Genomic DNA, 16659 nt, shown 5'->3' with positions numbered 1-16659 from the left:
CCACAGAACTGTTTTTGGCACTATTCTCTATACACTCTAGAGACTGATGTGTGTGAAAATCCCAGGAGATCAGCAGTTACAGAAATACTCAAACATGCACGTCTGAAGCTCCTGACCCATATCTGCATGATTGTATGCATTGCATTGCTGCCAAATATTGGCAAATAAAATAATCACACGAATATGGAGGTGTGCAGGTGTTCCTAATATGGTGCTCAGTGAGTGTATTTCATACATGTATCTGTAAGATATACATCACTCATGTAAGTCATTCTGCAGAAATCTTCATATAACAGAAATCATATGACCTCCTTTAAAGCAACTCTAACCGCTTCTGTTTCAGGAACTCCAGGAATGTGATCACAGTTGTCCAGCGTTGTGAGAGATTCCCAACACAATTTGAATGTTAATGTATTTTCACAGCTAATTCATCACCTTAATGTTATAATTAGCAGACTGAGCATTTAGTATATTTAAGGTTATTTATGTGATTATCCTATCTTTTAGTGCTATTATTATCTGATGTGAAACAATGTAGCAATGTCCAGGGGCGAAAATTTCATCAAAATGTTCGTGGGGACAATAAACATAACAATTCTCAAGAGCAATTTTTGAAGGGGACACCAAGGTTTTTTTTGTTGTTGCCCCATTTGCATTTGTATCATTTTATTTCTTAAACAATTATTTTATGAATATATTATTATATTATTTACAATACACATATTTTAATTATATTTTCCAGGGGACAACCCTCAGATGGGGGGTCCTTTATTTAAACTTGGGAATAAACATTACAAATAATAAAAAAGTATAATTGTTGTTTTTTTTAGTTTTTTTTTAGATCATATTATTGCATTATAACGCCTTTGTATGACAACACATTTGTCTGTCTGCGGTAATGTTTGTGGTTATATCTGAAGAACACTTTAATGCAGTAAATAAAACAGTTCACCTTTAGGTAAAATTTGTTTACAGAGGTTCAAAGTATGTAATAAGCAGTGTATGTGTGTTGAATCAACGGTATGTCATTTTTAAATAAATTAATATTTCTTTCCTTTCTTTTTGCTTTGTTTTTTTTTTTACTTAACAACTCTGGTTATGTATGAAACAATTCAGTTCTGCAATCTTGTGGCCATGATGTCTCATGATTTTACTTCTGTTATACTCTGTTATATATACTGTTTTCACATTGTAAAAATGGAGGTGTTTGTTAAAAACTAAAACATCATTTGAATCATTGTACCTTTGTTGTAGGTCATAAATTAATCAAACAGAAACATGATTCAAATCTGAAAAGGATGTGTTGAGAAAAGCAGATAACTGAGTCATGAACATATTGTATGTTAATGTATGTTAACAGAATAACAATGATATTACACTTATGATGCTTGGGTGTTTTATAAACATTAACCATTTTTCTTATTAGCAAGCTGCACTTCTTGTTTGCAAGCAGTAAAGTGCTTTGCAGAAAAACACCTGCTGAGTGAGTAAATGTTCTCTCTCTCTCTCTCTCTCTCTCTAGGAAGAAAACGTTTTTGTAGCCTGGCAGGGACTTAGTGACCTAAACGGTAATGCATGCATCAACAGACTTTCAAAGAGTTTAAAAAAACTGATTTCCTCATAACAGCTGATTACTCCCACACATGCAAGGCATACACTTTCATACAGTACTTGTACATGCATTCCATCGTACACAGGGTGTAGTGACAGGTCACGGACTGAGCCTCTGACTGAAAATGGCATCTAGAATATGTGAGAGTGTTCTGGTGACTGGGTCAAACCGGGGAATTGGACTTGAGTTGGTTCGCCAGTTGGTTGATTCACCCTCACCTCCAGGTCAGATCTTTGCTGGTTGTAGAGACCCAAATGGATCAAGGGCACAAGTAAGAGAACACAGAGAGAGATAAACCTGTAAAAACTATATATTTTCAAGAATTTTCCTAAACCTTTTAACAAAAGACTTGTTTTGAATTGATTACATATTTCAGCAAATACACTTTGTACTATACAAATAAGATTTTATCGACATTTGAGGCACGTTTCAGTTTTACGAATACTACATAGATGAGTCATTGTGACATTGAAACTAGATGGACAACTCTTCTTTTGCTGTTCCTGTGCTTTAGATAAAGGGTGCATTGAGACACATTATGTGTCAGAATGATGTGTTACTCAGTATTAGCCTATAAAGATATACAGTGTAATATATATATATATATATATATATATATATATATATATATATATATATATATATATATATATATATATATATAATACAATAATATATACAGTATATAATCTTCTGAATAACACAACCAACCGCTTCTGTTTCAGGAACTCCAAGAACTAGCTAAAAAACACCCGGATGTGGTCACAGTTGTTCAACTTGGTGAGAAATGAATGACCAAATAAGGACATTTATTAAATTATATGGCTGATTAATTAAATAGTGTTATAATTAGTAGAAGTATCAGTTATTTAATTGAATGTGATTTATGTGACTGCCATATATTTTGATGTTGTTATTAACTGATTTAACCCTTGTGCTGTGTTCGTATGTTTTAACACATTTTGTGTTAAGACCAGCTGTCTAAGATTGTTAATAAATCTCTCATACTGCATATATTATCCCAATATATTGAATTTGATCTTTTTGTCAACTTTTTTTAGTAATTATGACATGTTTTGTACTTAAAAATATATATATTTTGTATTGATAGAAGGATCAATTGAACTGAGCATAGTGGGGGGCACTCAATGCAGGACAAATTTAAAATAAAACGAATTATGTAATAAATTAATAACTACTTGCTAGATCTATACAAATAGGTGTCATTTTAAAGCTTAGAATCTGGACTTTACAATGCATATAGCCAGGGCCATATCAAGACAGTGTGGTGCCCCTGGGCACTATACCTCAAAAGCCCACACACTCCAGCATTGCAATCTTGATCAGACTGTTCATTATGCGAAATAGAGCGATATGTATCGCTATTTAGTTTTATTTATTTTTATACCGTGTATTCTCCGTGTAAATTCGTGCACCGAGACGTGACGCCCGTACCGTTTCGGTTCAATACGAATAACTTACATGTACCGTCCCACCCCTAATATTTATCTTCATTAATGTCCTCTTCCTCACCCGAGTCTTCCTCGCTCCTGTCTCCCCCAAGGACAAGGAGAATATCCTCATTCGCCTGGCGGTCATCGCCGACACCCTGACTAACATTAGCAGCTGCTGCATCTCCCCCGCTAGCAGCGCTAGCAGCGCCAGCGGTGTCAGACTTAGTGCTGCTGGTGTCTGCAATTCCGTGTTCTCCCAAAAACTAGTGATTTAACAAAAAATTTGTCGATCCCTGGAACATTTTTTATTGTAGCTAAACGTCTAGCATCCTTCTCTTTCTTTAATCTTCTTTTTGTGAAACCACTCAATTGCCGTCTGTCCATTTTGGATTTTGATTCATTTTCTGTAGTAGCCGTTAAAAAATGACACATTTGCGCGTAATTGTTGTGGACCAACTCAACTGTGACAGATTGGGGCGGGGAGTGATAGTGGTCATGTAATCTTCATTTATTTATAATTTATTATTATTATTATTATTATTATTATTATTATTATTAAATTAGTGTTCATAAACAAGTTATGTATGGTCTTTCAAGAATTTCAAGTTAATAATATAACAATTTACGAAAAATATTTTTAAAGCTTGTGTCATGTGGTGCCCCCTAGTGGTTTTGAATGGTTGGTGCCCCTGGGCATTGGCCCAAGTGCCCTTATGGATAATCCGGCTCTGCATATAGCTGATCCTACCAATTTTTAAATAAAGCTTTTTAATTTGATTAAAAAGTAGAACTGTTTTGTTCTCATAATTTCCCATTTTGTTATCACAACAATTATATTCAGAGTTGGTAAAAACATCAAATAGATGAGATGGCCATGTGTTATATATCGATGAAAAGGTCTCATGCAAATAAGCAAATTTCTTTCACTCAGAGGCCAAACTGCAGTGAATATTAGAATATGAAATACCCACTGACACACATACATATAATAAACAGAAGTGTCTTTTTGTCATGTTTTTCCTTATTACTTCCTGAAATATAACATTGACAATGACATATCACAACTTACCACAGACTATCTCCAATCAAACGAGCCCAAACATAACATAATATGATAAGAAGATCTTTAAATATTTCTTAAAAGAGTATACATGGAAAGAACATGGGCATGTCGTTTGTGTGTGTGTGTGTGTGTGTGTGTGTGTGTGTGTGTGTGTGTGTGTGTGAGCGTGTATTTATCACTTTGTGGGGACCAAATGTCCCCATAAGGATAGTAAAACCCGAATTTGTTGACCTTGTGGGGACATTTTGTCGGTCCCCATGAGGAAAACAGCTTATAAATCATACTAAATTATGTTTTTTGAAAATGTAAAAATGCAGAAAGTTTTCTGTGAGGGTTAGGTTTAGGGGTAGGGTTAGGTTTAGGGGATAGAATATAAAGTTTGTACAGTATAAAAACCATTATGTCTATGGAAAGTCCCCATATAACATGGAAACACAACATGTGTGTGTGTATGTGTGTGTGTGTGTGTGTGTGTGTGTGTGTGTGTGTGTGTGTGTGTGTGTGTGTGTGTGTGTGTGTGTGTGTGTGTGTGTGTGTGTCCACATATGTGCTCATCTAAAGGATTGGGATGCTCCTGAACACTTGATATTTCTGGGTTGTGTAGTCTAATCTATTTATTCCCAATGGCTGTTCACAATAGATTGGAAACACCACAGGTCAAATAAAATCAATACATATTTATGAAAATGATCTAAAAAAAACAGTTCAGATGCCCTCTGTGAATAAATAATTGTATTCCAGCTGGATGAAATAAACTACAGTTTTCAGGGAAAAAACACAAGAAAACTGTAAACAGTTAGTTTTGATAGAAACAATATACAAAGGTTAAACATACAGTATGTGATGGTTTTCTCTCTAATTTCTCAAAAGACACTGATTGTCCGACTAGTATAACAGCGGCCTCAGAGTTGATGAAAGCCAAGCTTAAAGAGAAAGGCCTGAATCTTGTCATAAACAATGCTGGTGTGAACATCCCAGGATCCTTAGCAGAGACAGGAAAAAAGGAGATGGTGGAAGTGTATACGACTAATGTTGTAGGACCAATGCTCATTGCAAAGGTATCTTCAAGACACCTCAGTAATATTCAGGTAAATGTGTGTTGTAACAGTTTCCTGATCAATGACACAAATACTTCTGCAGGAATTCCATCCCCTCTTGTGCAAGGCTGCAGCTCAATTTCCACATCAGACAGGCTTGTCTTGCAGTAGATCAGCTATCATCAATGTCTCCACACTGCTGTCTTCCATCGCCATGTGTCGTGATAATTTCTCTAGAGCTCCAATGTACCCCTATCGGATCAGCAAGGTAAATTAATTTTTCTGAAATCTCTCAGCTATCTATATTTGTCACTGTGTGTGTATTTGGGGTAAAGAAAACATTGTGAAAGTTAGAATTGTACTGACTGTTCCTTCATTGTACTTCAGGCTGCCCTGAACATGTTAACCTGCTGCTTGGCAGAAGATTTTAGAAAAGATAGCATACTAGTTATGGCTCTGCATCCAGGATGGGTTCAAACAGTGATGGGAGGCTCACAGGTAATAAAGATCCTAAAGTAGAACTTTTCCTTTTATGTTTGCAAACAATGGCCAGTTTTTAGAAAGTTGTTGGTCATACACTGAAAAAAAGTGGTGTTTATTTTTAAAAAAAAACTAAGAAACGACTCGGTTACTAACGTAACCTCGGTTCCCTGAGAGGAGGGAACGAGTATTGCGTAAGTAGCTTACGCTATGGGAAAACTCCGTTTCTCGAGAAATATTGAAGTCTTTATGTAAAACGCATTGCAGCTGCACAGCAGACAGTAATGAGCGAGGCATCTCGGTCATTGGCTGTGCTGCGGCAACTGCTTGAACCAATGACGGGGCGACTCTGAACGCGCGACCAATGGGCGCTCAGAGCCCGCCGAAATTAGCATAGCCAGGCTATATAATGGGCACCCCGTCATGCGAGTTCCTTTAGGTTCAATCGACTGAAGCGAACTGACCAAGCACAAGCACGGCAGCTTACGCAATACTCGTTCCCTCCTCTCAGGGAACCGAGGTTACGTTAGTAACCGAGTCGTTCCCTATCGAGAGGTCTCTCCTATTGCGTAAGTAGCTTACGCTATGGGAACACCCTGCAAAACGCCGTGCGTGCTGACTTCGCTCTATAAAGCCAGAGGCAGATGCCTGAGCCTTAAAGCAAAGTGATTATTCCACAAGCCGGCCAACGGCGAGCTATATAACGGGATAACACAGAGCGCCTTTGCCCCAAGGTGGGGCGCTCATTGTACAAACACAAGCACATATCTTATGTACTGAGTTTTCTATGTACTGATATGCATAAAAAATCCTTTACGTCGGTCAGAGACGGACCTATAAGGGAGGAGATAATGCTCAGCATATACATACTCCAGTCCATTCTACAGTCAGGCTGATAGAATGTTGGAATGCATTTTTTCTATGTACTGATATGCATAAAAAATCCTCTAAGTCGGTCAGAGACGGACCTTATAAGGGAGGAGATATTGCTCAGCATATACATACTCCAGTCCATTCTACAGTCAGGCTGATAGAATGTTGGAATGCAATGAGGGGACCTGTAGGTTATAAAACCTGATAAATGTCGAAGTTGAGGCCCAGCCCGCCGCCGCACAAATATCTTCAATGGGTATCCCACTCGACCAAGCCCACGAGGAGGCCATGCTCCTCGTAGAGTGAGCTCTGACGCCTAAGGGGCATTGAAGGCCCTTGGCTTCATAAGCTAGCGCTATAGCATCCACTATCCAGCGCGATATTCTTTGCTTTGAGACTGCGAGACCTTTAGTGCGGCCGCCAAAGCATACGAATAATTGTTCCGTCTGTCTGAACAGGGCAGAACGTTCCAAATATACTCTGAGCGCCCTGACCAGGCAGAGTAAATTAGCGTCACTTTCGTCTGCTGGGGACGATAGCGCTGCCAGAGATATCACCTGTACTCTGAAGGGTGTAGAGAGCACTTTAGGAATATACCCGTGCTTTGGCCTAAGGACAACTCTGCAGTCGTTAGGTCCAAATTCCAGGCAAGCAGCGCTTGATGACAGCGTGTGCAGGTCGCCCACTCTCTTGACTGAGGCGAGTGCCAGCAAGAGCGCAGTTTTGAGCGAGAGCTGTTTAAGGTGCACGGTTCGGAGAGGTTCGAACGGGGCACTCTTGAGTGCGTCCAGGACCGTGGCCAGGTCCCAGATCGGCACCGAGGGGGGGCGAGGAGGGTTCATCCTCCTAGCGCCTCTTAGGAAACGAATGATTAGGTCGTCTTTCCCTAATGAACGTCATTTATCAGGATTGTGTGACGCCGCTATGGCAGCCACATAGACTTTGAGCGTGGAGGGTGTGCGGCCCGCCTCCAACAGCTCTTGCAAAAAGGCGAGTACACTTGGTATCTCGCACAATTTGGGGTTCAAGCTCTTGGTATCACACCAGTCACTGAACACTTTCCACTTTTGGGCATATAAGCGCCTCGTAGAGGGTGCTCGCGCCTCAGTGATGGTTCTCAAAACTCCACTGGGGAGGTTCTCGGGAACCCGTTGAGGGGCCATGCATGGAGAGCCCACAGATCGGGGCGGGGATGAAGAATCATCCCGTTGGCCTGCCTGAGGAGGTCTAGCCTCAACGGAATCGGCCATGGGGCAGATTGCATCATCTGCATCAGTTCTGGAAACCACGTTTGGTTGTTCCAGAGTGGGGCTACCATGAGCACTGCACATCTCACTTCCCTGATCCGACTGATGACCTGAGGTAGCATCGTGATCGGGGAAAAAGCATACAAGGGGCGGCTCGGCCAGACTTGGGCGAGCGCGTCCGTGCTCTTTGAGAAGAAAAGGGGGCATTGCGCGTTTTCCCTGGAGGCGAAGAGGTCGACCTCTGCCTCGCCAATGTTTTGCCATAACCACTGAACCGTCAGGGGGTGGAGAGACCATTCTCCTGGGAGAACCTTGTCTCTGGACAGCATGTCTGCTCCCTGGTTCAGGGCGCCTGGCACATGCGCTGCTCTCAGCGAGCGCAGGTGGTGTTGTGACCATAAGATGAGCTCCCTGGCCATAGAGTGCAGGGAGCTCGACCTGAGTCCACCCTGGCGATTTATATACGAAACTACTGTCATGTTGTCCGTTCGGACCAGGACGTGTTCGTTTTTCAGGTACGGAAGCAGGGCTCTGAGAGCCAAGGCGACCGCTTTCATTTCCAGACAGTTTATATGTAGGCGCTTTTCCGGGTTTGACCAAAAGCCGGATACAGGCCTGCCCTCGTAAAGGGCCCCCCATCCTATTTTGGAGGCATCTGTCGTGATCATTTTTCTCCGCGTATTTATGCCCAGACTCACGCCGGTTTGATACCAGTTGACGACTTTCCAGGGCGTCAGGGCTTTTATACAGCCGTGATTCGCTCTGATCAAAAAGTGGCCCGAGTGCCACGCGTGAGTGGGGACACGGCTCTTGAGCCAGCGCTGGAGAGGACGCATGTGCAACAATCCTAGCTGGAGTACCGCTGATGCCGAGGCCATGAGACCGAGCATTCTTTGAAATCGTTTGACGGGGGCGTGTGCGCCCGTTCTGAATGATGTTGCAAGGCGTCGAATAGAGCGCGTGCTCTGATGAGAGGCGCGCTGTCATCTGCACTGAGTCTAGCACTATTCCCAGAAAAGAGATATTCTGGCTGGGGGATAGCACGCTCTTTGCAAAATTGATTCTCAGACCCAGGCATTCTAGATGGCTGATAATCCAAGATCTGTGCGTCGTTAACTGACCCTCTGATTGTGCTATGATTAGCCAATCGTCGAGGTAATTCAGTATTCGCACTCCCCGCTGTCTCAGGGGGGAAAGTGCCGTGTCCGTACATTTCGTGAATGTACGGGGGGCCAATGATAGGCCAAATGGTAGTACTGTGTACTGGTATGACTGTCCCTCGAAAGCGAATCTCAGAAAAGGCCTGTGATGAGCCGCTATCGGAATGTGAAAGTAAGCGTCTTTCAAATCCACTGATAGAAACCAATCCCCGGGGCGAACTTGCGCGAGGCTATGTTTGGTTGTTAACATTCTGAACGAGCGAATCGTTAAAGCTTTGTTCAGATGTCTGAGATCTAGGGTGGGGCAGAGGCCACCGTCCTTTTTCGGGACGAGAAAATAGCGGCTGTAAAATCCGCCTCGCTCATAGAGGGAGGAACAGTTTCTATAGCGCCCTTCTCTGTCAGTTTGAGCACCTCGGTGCGTAGAACATGTGACACATCTTTCCTCACTTTCGTCTCGACCACCGCTGAAAAGCGGGGCGGTCTGTGAGCGAATTGAAGTGAGTAACCGTGTTTTATTATGTTCAAAACCCATTTCAGCATGTCAGGGATTTTTTCCCAGGCTTTTGCTCGCACAGATATGGGCTGAATGCTGGCTGGGGGCATGTCGCTGTGACGTATGGGCCCCACCGAAAAATTGCCTTGTGCTAACACTGAGTTTACAGCTCTCAGAGGCGCAGGTGCGCGCTGAGCAGCCGTATTGAGTGCCGAGTGCAGAGGTGCGTGTGAGAGTACAGGCACGTGCGCTATCTCCGAAATGCTTGCAGCATGAGTCGGAGAAATGCTTGAAACTGTATGAACAGAGTTTTCGGGTGGGGGTGCATACATCGTAATAGGCACGCGCGCTACATTCATAAAGCTTCCCGCTTTTAGCGGGGCGTCTCTTGGCTCGCGCATCGCATCTGTGATGTTTACGGCATGAGACAGAGAACTGTTTGAAACTGTATGGGCAGCACTTATGGGTGGGGGTGCATATACTGTAGTAGGCACGCGCACCACTTTCATAAAGTCTTCCGCTCGCGGCGGGGGTTTTTTGGCTATGCATACAGTGTTTGTGTGTAAGGGTGCATGCAGGACAGCAGGCACACGCGCTACCTTTATAGTATTTCCCGCTTTTACTGGGGAAGTGTTTATAACTGTGGGAACAGTGCTTGTGTGCAGTGGTGCATACATGACAATAGGCACACGATCTACATTTATTGGACGTCCAGCCTGAGCTGGGGAAGTATTTGGCACTGTTTGGACAGTATTGGTATGTGGGAATGCGCACTTTAGTGTGGACATGTGAACCCTTAGTGACACAGGCAGAAAATGACTCTTTTCGTGATTTCTGTGTGTCGCCGTTAAAACGGCGTTTGATTGCAGGTGAGCGAGTTCTGTGACTGGCCCATTGACTGCTGTACAGACATTTCCAACCGCCTGTAAGGGGACTGGGTAATGTTTTACATGTTTTAGAGAGAGTGGTCCGGCCTTTGCGAGACACGTACTCTCTCTTTTTCTTCCTATTGCTAGGAAGACTTACGAGGCTCTGGGTTCAGCACGATCTTGGGCCGAGGACCTCGTTGCTCAGGCGGCTTTGTTCTGCCAGCAGAACGCGAGCGGCGTCGAGCGTCCGTTTCAGGTCTGCTCTTCGGCTTTTGGGAGACGGGAGGGGCCGCCCTGGCTCGCTGCTGAGGCGGTCTCTGGTGAGACGAGCTGGAGCGCTTGGGCAGGAAGTGACGCATAGCTTGCGAATCCTTCCGGGCCTCAGTGAAGCGTTCAGAGAATTCTTTTACCGCTGATCCGAACAGGCCGCTTGGAGCGATAGGCGCGTCAAGGAATGGCGCCTTATCCGCGTCCATCTCCGTTAGAGTCAGCCACAGATGGCGCTCAAGGACAGTCAAATTAGCCATGGCCCGGCCGATGGATTGGGCGGTGGCCTTTGTGGCTCGCAGGGCTACGTCAGTGGCGCTGCGCAGGTCCTTGAAAGCTTCAGGTTCAGGTCCAGACTCGTCCATGGTGCGGTAGAAGTTTGGCCTGGTAAACTTGTAAAACCGCCATTGAATGAAGCGCTGACGGAGCTTGGCCGGCGGCGGCGTATGCGCGACCGGCGAGAGCTGAGGTGGATCTGCAGGGCTTCGAGGGATGAGAAGCTTTGGCTTTCCATCCGGCGGTGGAGGGTGGGCACAGATGGTTGGCCACAGCCTCCTCGAGGGGCGGAGTTCCCTCGTAGCCTCTTTCTCTTGCGCCGTCCACTGAGGAGAGCGAGGAAGAAAAAGAAGGTTTCAGGCGAGCAGAGTGCGGGGCTCTCCACGCCTTTGTGAGTTCGTCGTGCACTTCGGGGAAGAAAGGAGAGGGTCTCTGTCGAGGGGCCTGCCGGCGCCCCTGCAGGAACCACTCGTCCAGCCGGCTGCGGGCGGGTTCTTCCGGAGAAGACCAGTCGAGCCCGGGGTCTTCTACGGCTTTGGACAGGATGCAGACGATCTCAGAGTCCATGCTGGTGCCCGTGCTCGTGTCCGCTGATGTAGATGGCGCGGGGTCGAAACTCGAGCCCGGCCAGTCGTCGAATGCAGCGTCAATAGAGAGGCTGTCATCCTTTTCATCGTCGTCCCCTGACGCGCCGAACGAGACGAGACCCACCGCTCTGCTGGAGGGGTGCTGGTCCGTCTTCATAAAATGGACTGGCGGCGGGGAGATCTCGGGCAGCGGTGAAGCACGCGGGGACTGGGCCGGCGTGACGTCACCGAAGTCTACGTGCTCTGGCAGCCTCTGTGAGCGGCGCTTTTTCTTGCGCGGCTCGAACGGAGGGGGCGGCAGCACGGTGGAAGCAGGCTCGATTGCGGCGAAAGCGGCAAAGCGAGCGTGCAGCTCGGCGAGGCCCAGGGAGTCACATTCGGGGCATCCGCCCTGAATGAGAGCAGCTTCTGCGTGGTCCGGTCCCAGGCAGCGAGTGCAAATGATGTGACGATCCCCATCAGGAAGAGGGCCTCTGCACGAGGCGCAGGCTGAAGGCATTTGCAACAACGCCTTGAAAAAATTGCTCTTTTACTAATCAAAAGCGTCGCAGGGGCGAGCACTTGCAGTAAAGGATATAGCGTTGCGCGCCGGATGGCGTAGCAGAAGTCTTTGAAGGCGGCTGAAGATGCCGGCGTCCTCTTAGCGGTCCTGCTGTAGGCTTTTCGACGGCGGGCGAAAGACTCCAACAATCCGGAGAATCCAGCGAAGAGAAGGTCTTTGCTGAAGGAGATTAAATCTAAAGGAACTCGCATGACGGGGTGCCCATTATATAGCCTGGCTATGCTAATTTCGGCGGGCTCTGAGCGCGCGAACGCGAGGCGCGCGCCCATTGGTCGCGCGTTCAGAGTCGCCCCGTCATTGGTTCAAGCAGTTGCCGCAGCACAGCCAATGACCGAGCTGCCTCACTCATTACTGTCTGCTGTGCAGCTGCAACGCGTTTTACATAAAGACTTCAATATTTCTCGAGAAACGGAGTTTTCTAAGTAAGCTACTTACGCAATAGGAGAGACCTCTCGATAGGGAACTATTACCAAGCAGAAACTGCTAGTTTATTTAAAGGGACATTCAGTAGTTCTCAAGCTAGTGATCAATTTCTAAAGTTATTTATTACTACTATAATTTAATCGCTTTGCCTAAAAACAAACGTCAGAATTCAAGCGAACAAACTTCTACAGTTAAGGACAGATTATTATTGTCCCCCATATCTATAATCTTTGGAGACCATCTACGTTTCACATTATTTCTAAAGACAGTTGTTACGTTTATTAGAGAACTGCTTAGCGTGAAATTAACCTAAATTATCTAGCGATACAGAATGTTATGGTGATGGAAAGATTACAATTGTTTTTGATGATAAAATTTTGCATATCCATGAATTTTTGAAGAACTTATTTTGTCTCCAAGCAAACCAACATCATTGTTTTCTTAAAATGCATAACAATCCCTGTGCCAGGCTACTAAACGAATTAAGACATGTGCCATTTCATAGAGGTGGAGGTAGATGGGCCCCCCTTACTATATCTCCGGTAACAATGAAAATAAAATTACACATTGTTTTCTGGTTGCATTTGTAAACACCTCAGTGAAAACTGTCCATTACTAACATACCTTGACTAAACACGTAATTTTTAAATGTTTGAGGGAAACTTGATGAGTTTGAAATGAGTTTCTTTAAATTCTGCTGATACTATTTCCACTGTATTTTTTTTACTCTTTGCATCACTGACCAATACTGCACTAACCATAGCCAAATGTATCTACACAGCCAATGAGCGCAAGGATTTTCTACTTCGACCTTTAGTGAAACACAGCAGGCCATGTCATTTCAACATGGCGAAACACATTGAATAAAAACACTTTTTATAGAAAACTATTATGAGTACAGTCTTCATCAAGTTCAAAAAGGTAGTGGGCTGAGTGAGTGGGTACAGAGTAAATCTATATTTCCAGAGTCATATTTCCAGCCCTTTTCCTCAATCTGGAAGTGTACAGTTGTTGTAGGGAGGGCAGGGTGCAACCAATAATCCGCCCAGCAGTCTACACTGTCCTTTCTAGTCTTCTGATCACGATTTCATAGCTGAACCAAACTAGACAGTTATTGAAGTAAAGAGGACAGACTTAATGCCTGCTGAGTAGAACTGTATCAGCAGCACCAGTGGCAGGTTAGACTTCCTCAACTGGAGGAAGATGTACAACCAATGATGATGGTAACAATCAACAGATAATTTTTTTTTATCATTTATGGGTAATTTAGATAGGAAGTAGAAAATGGACTTCAGACTTCACAAAACAAAAAGTTATTAAATGTAACATCAAAATCAAAAATACAAATGGTGTAAATAACTTGCTAACAGTGAAACCATGCATGCTCATTAATTATTCAAGCATGGTGCATGCTGGGAACACCAGCTTTGAAAATTTACTTATTTAATTTACCTCACTCAGGATTGATAAATGATAATGCATTGTAAAGATAATTAAAATAATAAATAATATTTACTTACAATCTAGAATATTAATTTTAACATGTTTTAACCCGAATAAACACCACCTGATCTATATGTCATAACTAAGGGATGTCATAACTTTATTGTGGAAAAGAGTATTCAAAGTGCTGATACAGACCTGAAGCACAGAATGGTCTTAGAGAGCTAGCTAAAATATAGGTACAATACTAATATGTCACTGAAGATTGAGTTTTGGTTATTCAGGGCAAGACAGACATATTTTGAGAATTACAGAAAAAACTATAATCATGAGATCCCAGAATTCCATGCATGACCCATTACATTTAATTATATTTTATGGGAATAGTTATGTTTCTTCTTATTTTTAATATCAGTTATGTTCTTTGAGGTGTTTTGTGTTATATTTGATGTAGTTTAGTTAATGTTCACTGTATTATTTAAATTTCACATGTGTTTGTGTGAGTGTCTCTACATGTTCATTGGTCATAGCTCCTGGAAGGGCCACTGTTGATGAACTTCATGTCATCATACCCTTCTGTAATTACTACGGTGATTAACAATACATTATAAAGTAAAAAGCAGATTTTTACAGTTTCAGCAGGTTAATATCAAGTTTATCATTTAATAAAATAAATGGCAAAAATGCACCTTAAAATATACAGGCATCAAAATTACATCCTTTAAAGGTTGAAACGTGTTTACCATATTTTTACAGTGAATTTATGGCAATCACAATTTTTTTACAGTATACAGGTCAAGTGGGGTTTATTCATGGTCGTAGTTCTTCTGATAATATTTGACATATTATAAATATTATGTGGTCAGTAGCGAATGATCAGGCCTCGATTGCTGCCAACTTGCTTGATGCCAAGAAGGCGTTTAATAGGGTGGAATGGGACTATCATTTTGAAGATTTTGTAAATTTACGGGTTTAGGAATACTTTTATTGGGTGGATTAAGTTATTTTATAAACAACTGTTAACAGCAGTGCAAATTCATGGATTAATTTCAGATTATTTTTCTCTTGGTAGGGGAACCCATCATCCTCTCTCCCCTTTATTGTTCTGTCTTACCCTGGAAACTTTAGCAGAGAAAAGAGGATGATTTCCTGGTGCTGTAGTAGATCTATGCCTATCCTCCATAAAGTTATTATTTCCTTCTACAAATTTTTTTAATACAGGGTGAATTGTTCTAAATCAAAATGGGGGTTAAAGTTGATTCTTTAATTAATGAGTGAAAGTGTAAAATAACAGGATGGTTACTGAGATTAAGCGAGTAGTATTTGGCTGGTCATGTGATTCTAACATGTCAGCCCACATGTGTGGACCCTATCCATGTAGAATAAAACAGTTTATAACCAGATAAGGTTACTGTTATGACTGGAGTCTTCATTATAATGTGAGTGGTCATGATTTCCTACATTTATTGCAAAATTTTAATTCTTGTCTGTAGGAGTTAAACTTATTTAATGAGGAAAAAGTTACTGAGTGCACATTTAAAAAAAAAAAAAACACCCTTATATAAGTGAGTTCATCACATTCACATGAAATTTCACATATATAAGTGAGTTCATCACATTTTCTCAGTGCTTTACTTCCGTTGTAATCCTTACTTTTTTGTCATTTTTCTCTGGTACCTTCAGGCTCCCCTGACAACCGCTGAGAGTGTTTCAGGTATGCTGAAAGTGATTGCAAGCCTCACAGAGAAGGACAGTGGAACTCTTTTAGATTGGGAAGGCAAAAAAATCCCATGGTGATTACTCAAGTCATCCGATGTTTCACATGTACTTCTGCATTGTTGTTTTTCTATGTTATGTTATGTTATGTTATGTCTTAAGTATGTCTGAACATTTTTCTGATGCAAATAAAGCTCCCCTAGCAAATGAGGTGAAATTGTAATACTGCAGTGGTAAAAATGTATTTGCAGTCATCAATTTTGTGAAGATCTCATGAAAACAGGTTTCCTACTTCTGTGATTATAAAAACGGTTGTTGGTCATATTTGTCTTTTAGAATATCCAAAGTCAATAGGCTATCAGAAGATTAGTGGTGAAATAGAGAATAGTTATTTTTGTATGCATATGTTTATAATAAAGTTATTTTATTTTATTGTTTTTATATATATATCTATATATCTATATATCTATATCTATATCTATATCTATATCTATATATAACACCGATTTTGACAATCAGATAATGGGTACAGTGCGACCTCTAGTGTCAGGAGAGTATAAGCAATTTATCATTACAGCATGAGGAGCTTGGTGTGACAAACATGATATGAGTTTTCCAACAAATCGATCGGGTTTTTACAGTTGTTTTTTACTTTATGCTTAACCCTGTAGATAAAACAAATTATACATTGATTTCAAAGAAACACAGGTAGATTGACTAAAGCAATTCAACTGCTAGCCTGAAACTCACAGATAATACCGTAGGTGAGCAAACATATGATGCTGGGATGCGGTGCACATCCCCAAAAATGAAACCATTTCATCATTGACCCCGTTTCCATGCATTAAACAGTACATGAAAACAGGAACGCGGTTTTCTCTCAATAAGCCGCGTTCTCGCAAAACGCTGCTTTCTGGTGTCCATGTGCACTCATTCACTCACCCCATGCCATATCTGATGTGTATGACTTCTTTCTTCTGATGAACAAAACAGAAGATTTTTTGAAGAATATTTCAGCTCTATAGGTCCATACAATGCAATGGTGGCCAGAACTTTTAATCTGCAAAAATCACATAAAAGCAGCATAAAGTAGC

At 42.5% G+C, this 16659-nt stretch overlaps 1 protein-coding gene across 1 annotated transcript; it reads left to right on the top strand.

Annotated features, from left to right (window-relative positions):
- The first annotated feature begins 1635 nt into the window (after positions 1 to 1635).
- zgc:158868 (uncharacterized protein LOC791147 homolog) lies at positions 1636 to 15935 on the top strand. Its single transcript, XM_052152781.1, has 6 exons — positions 1636 to 1883; positions 2338 to 2392; positions 5000 to 5187; positions 5270 to 5434; positions 5554 to 5664; positions 15533 to 15935. Exons 1-6 carry the CDS (start codon positions 1737 to 1739, stop codon positions 15644 to 15646), a joined length of 780 nt encoding a protein of 259 aa, XP_052008741.1. The 5' UTR covers positions 1636 to 1736; the 3' UTR covers positions 15647 to 15935.
- The last annotated feature ends 724 nt before the right edge of the window (positions 15936 to 16659 follow it).

The sequence above is a fragment of the Xyrauchen texanus genome, chromosome 21 (assembly GCF_025860055.1).
Source record: "Xyrauchen texanus isolate HMW12.3.18 chromosome 21, RBS_HiC_50CHRs, whole genome shotgun sequence".
Lineage (NCBI taxonomy): Eukaryota > Metazoa > Chordata > Actinopteri > Cypriniformes > Catostomidae > Xyrauchen > Xyrauchen texanus.
The sequence above is the reverse complement of the archived record's forward strand: the minus strand, read 5'-3'. Positions and strand labels throughout refer to the sequence as shown.

Bases quoted from the DNA above. Each gene is read 5' to 3' on its own strand.
- zgc:158868 (XM_052152781.1), top strand. From the start codon at position 1,737: ATGGCATCTAGAATATGTGAGAGTGTTCTGGTGACTGGGTCAAACCGG. The intron at 1,884-2,337 runs GTAAGAGAACAC...CTTCTGTTTCAG, and splicing joins CAAATGGATCAAGGGCACAA to GAACTCCAAGAACTAGCTAA. The intron at 5,665-15,532 runs GTAATAAAGATC...TGGTACCTTCAG, and splicing joins CAGTGATGGGAGGCTCACAG to GCTCCCCTGACAACCGCTGA.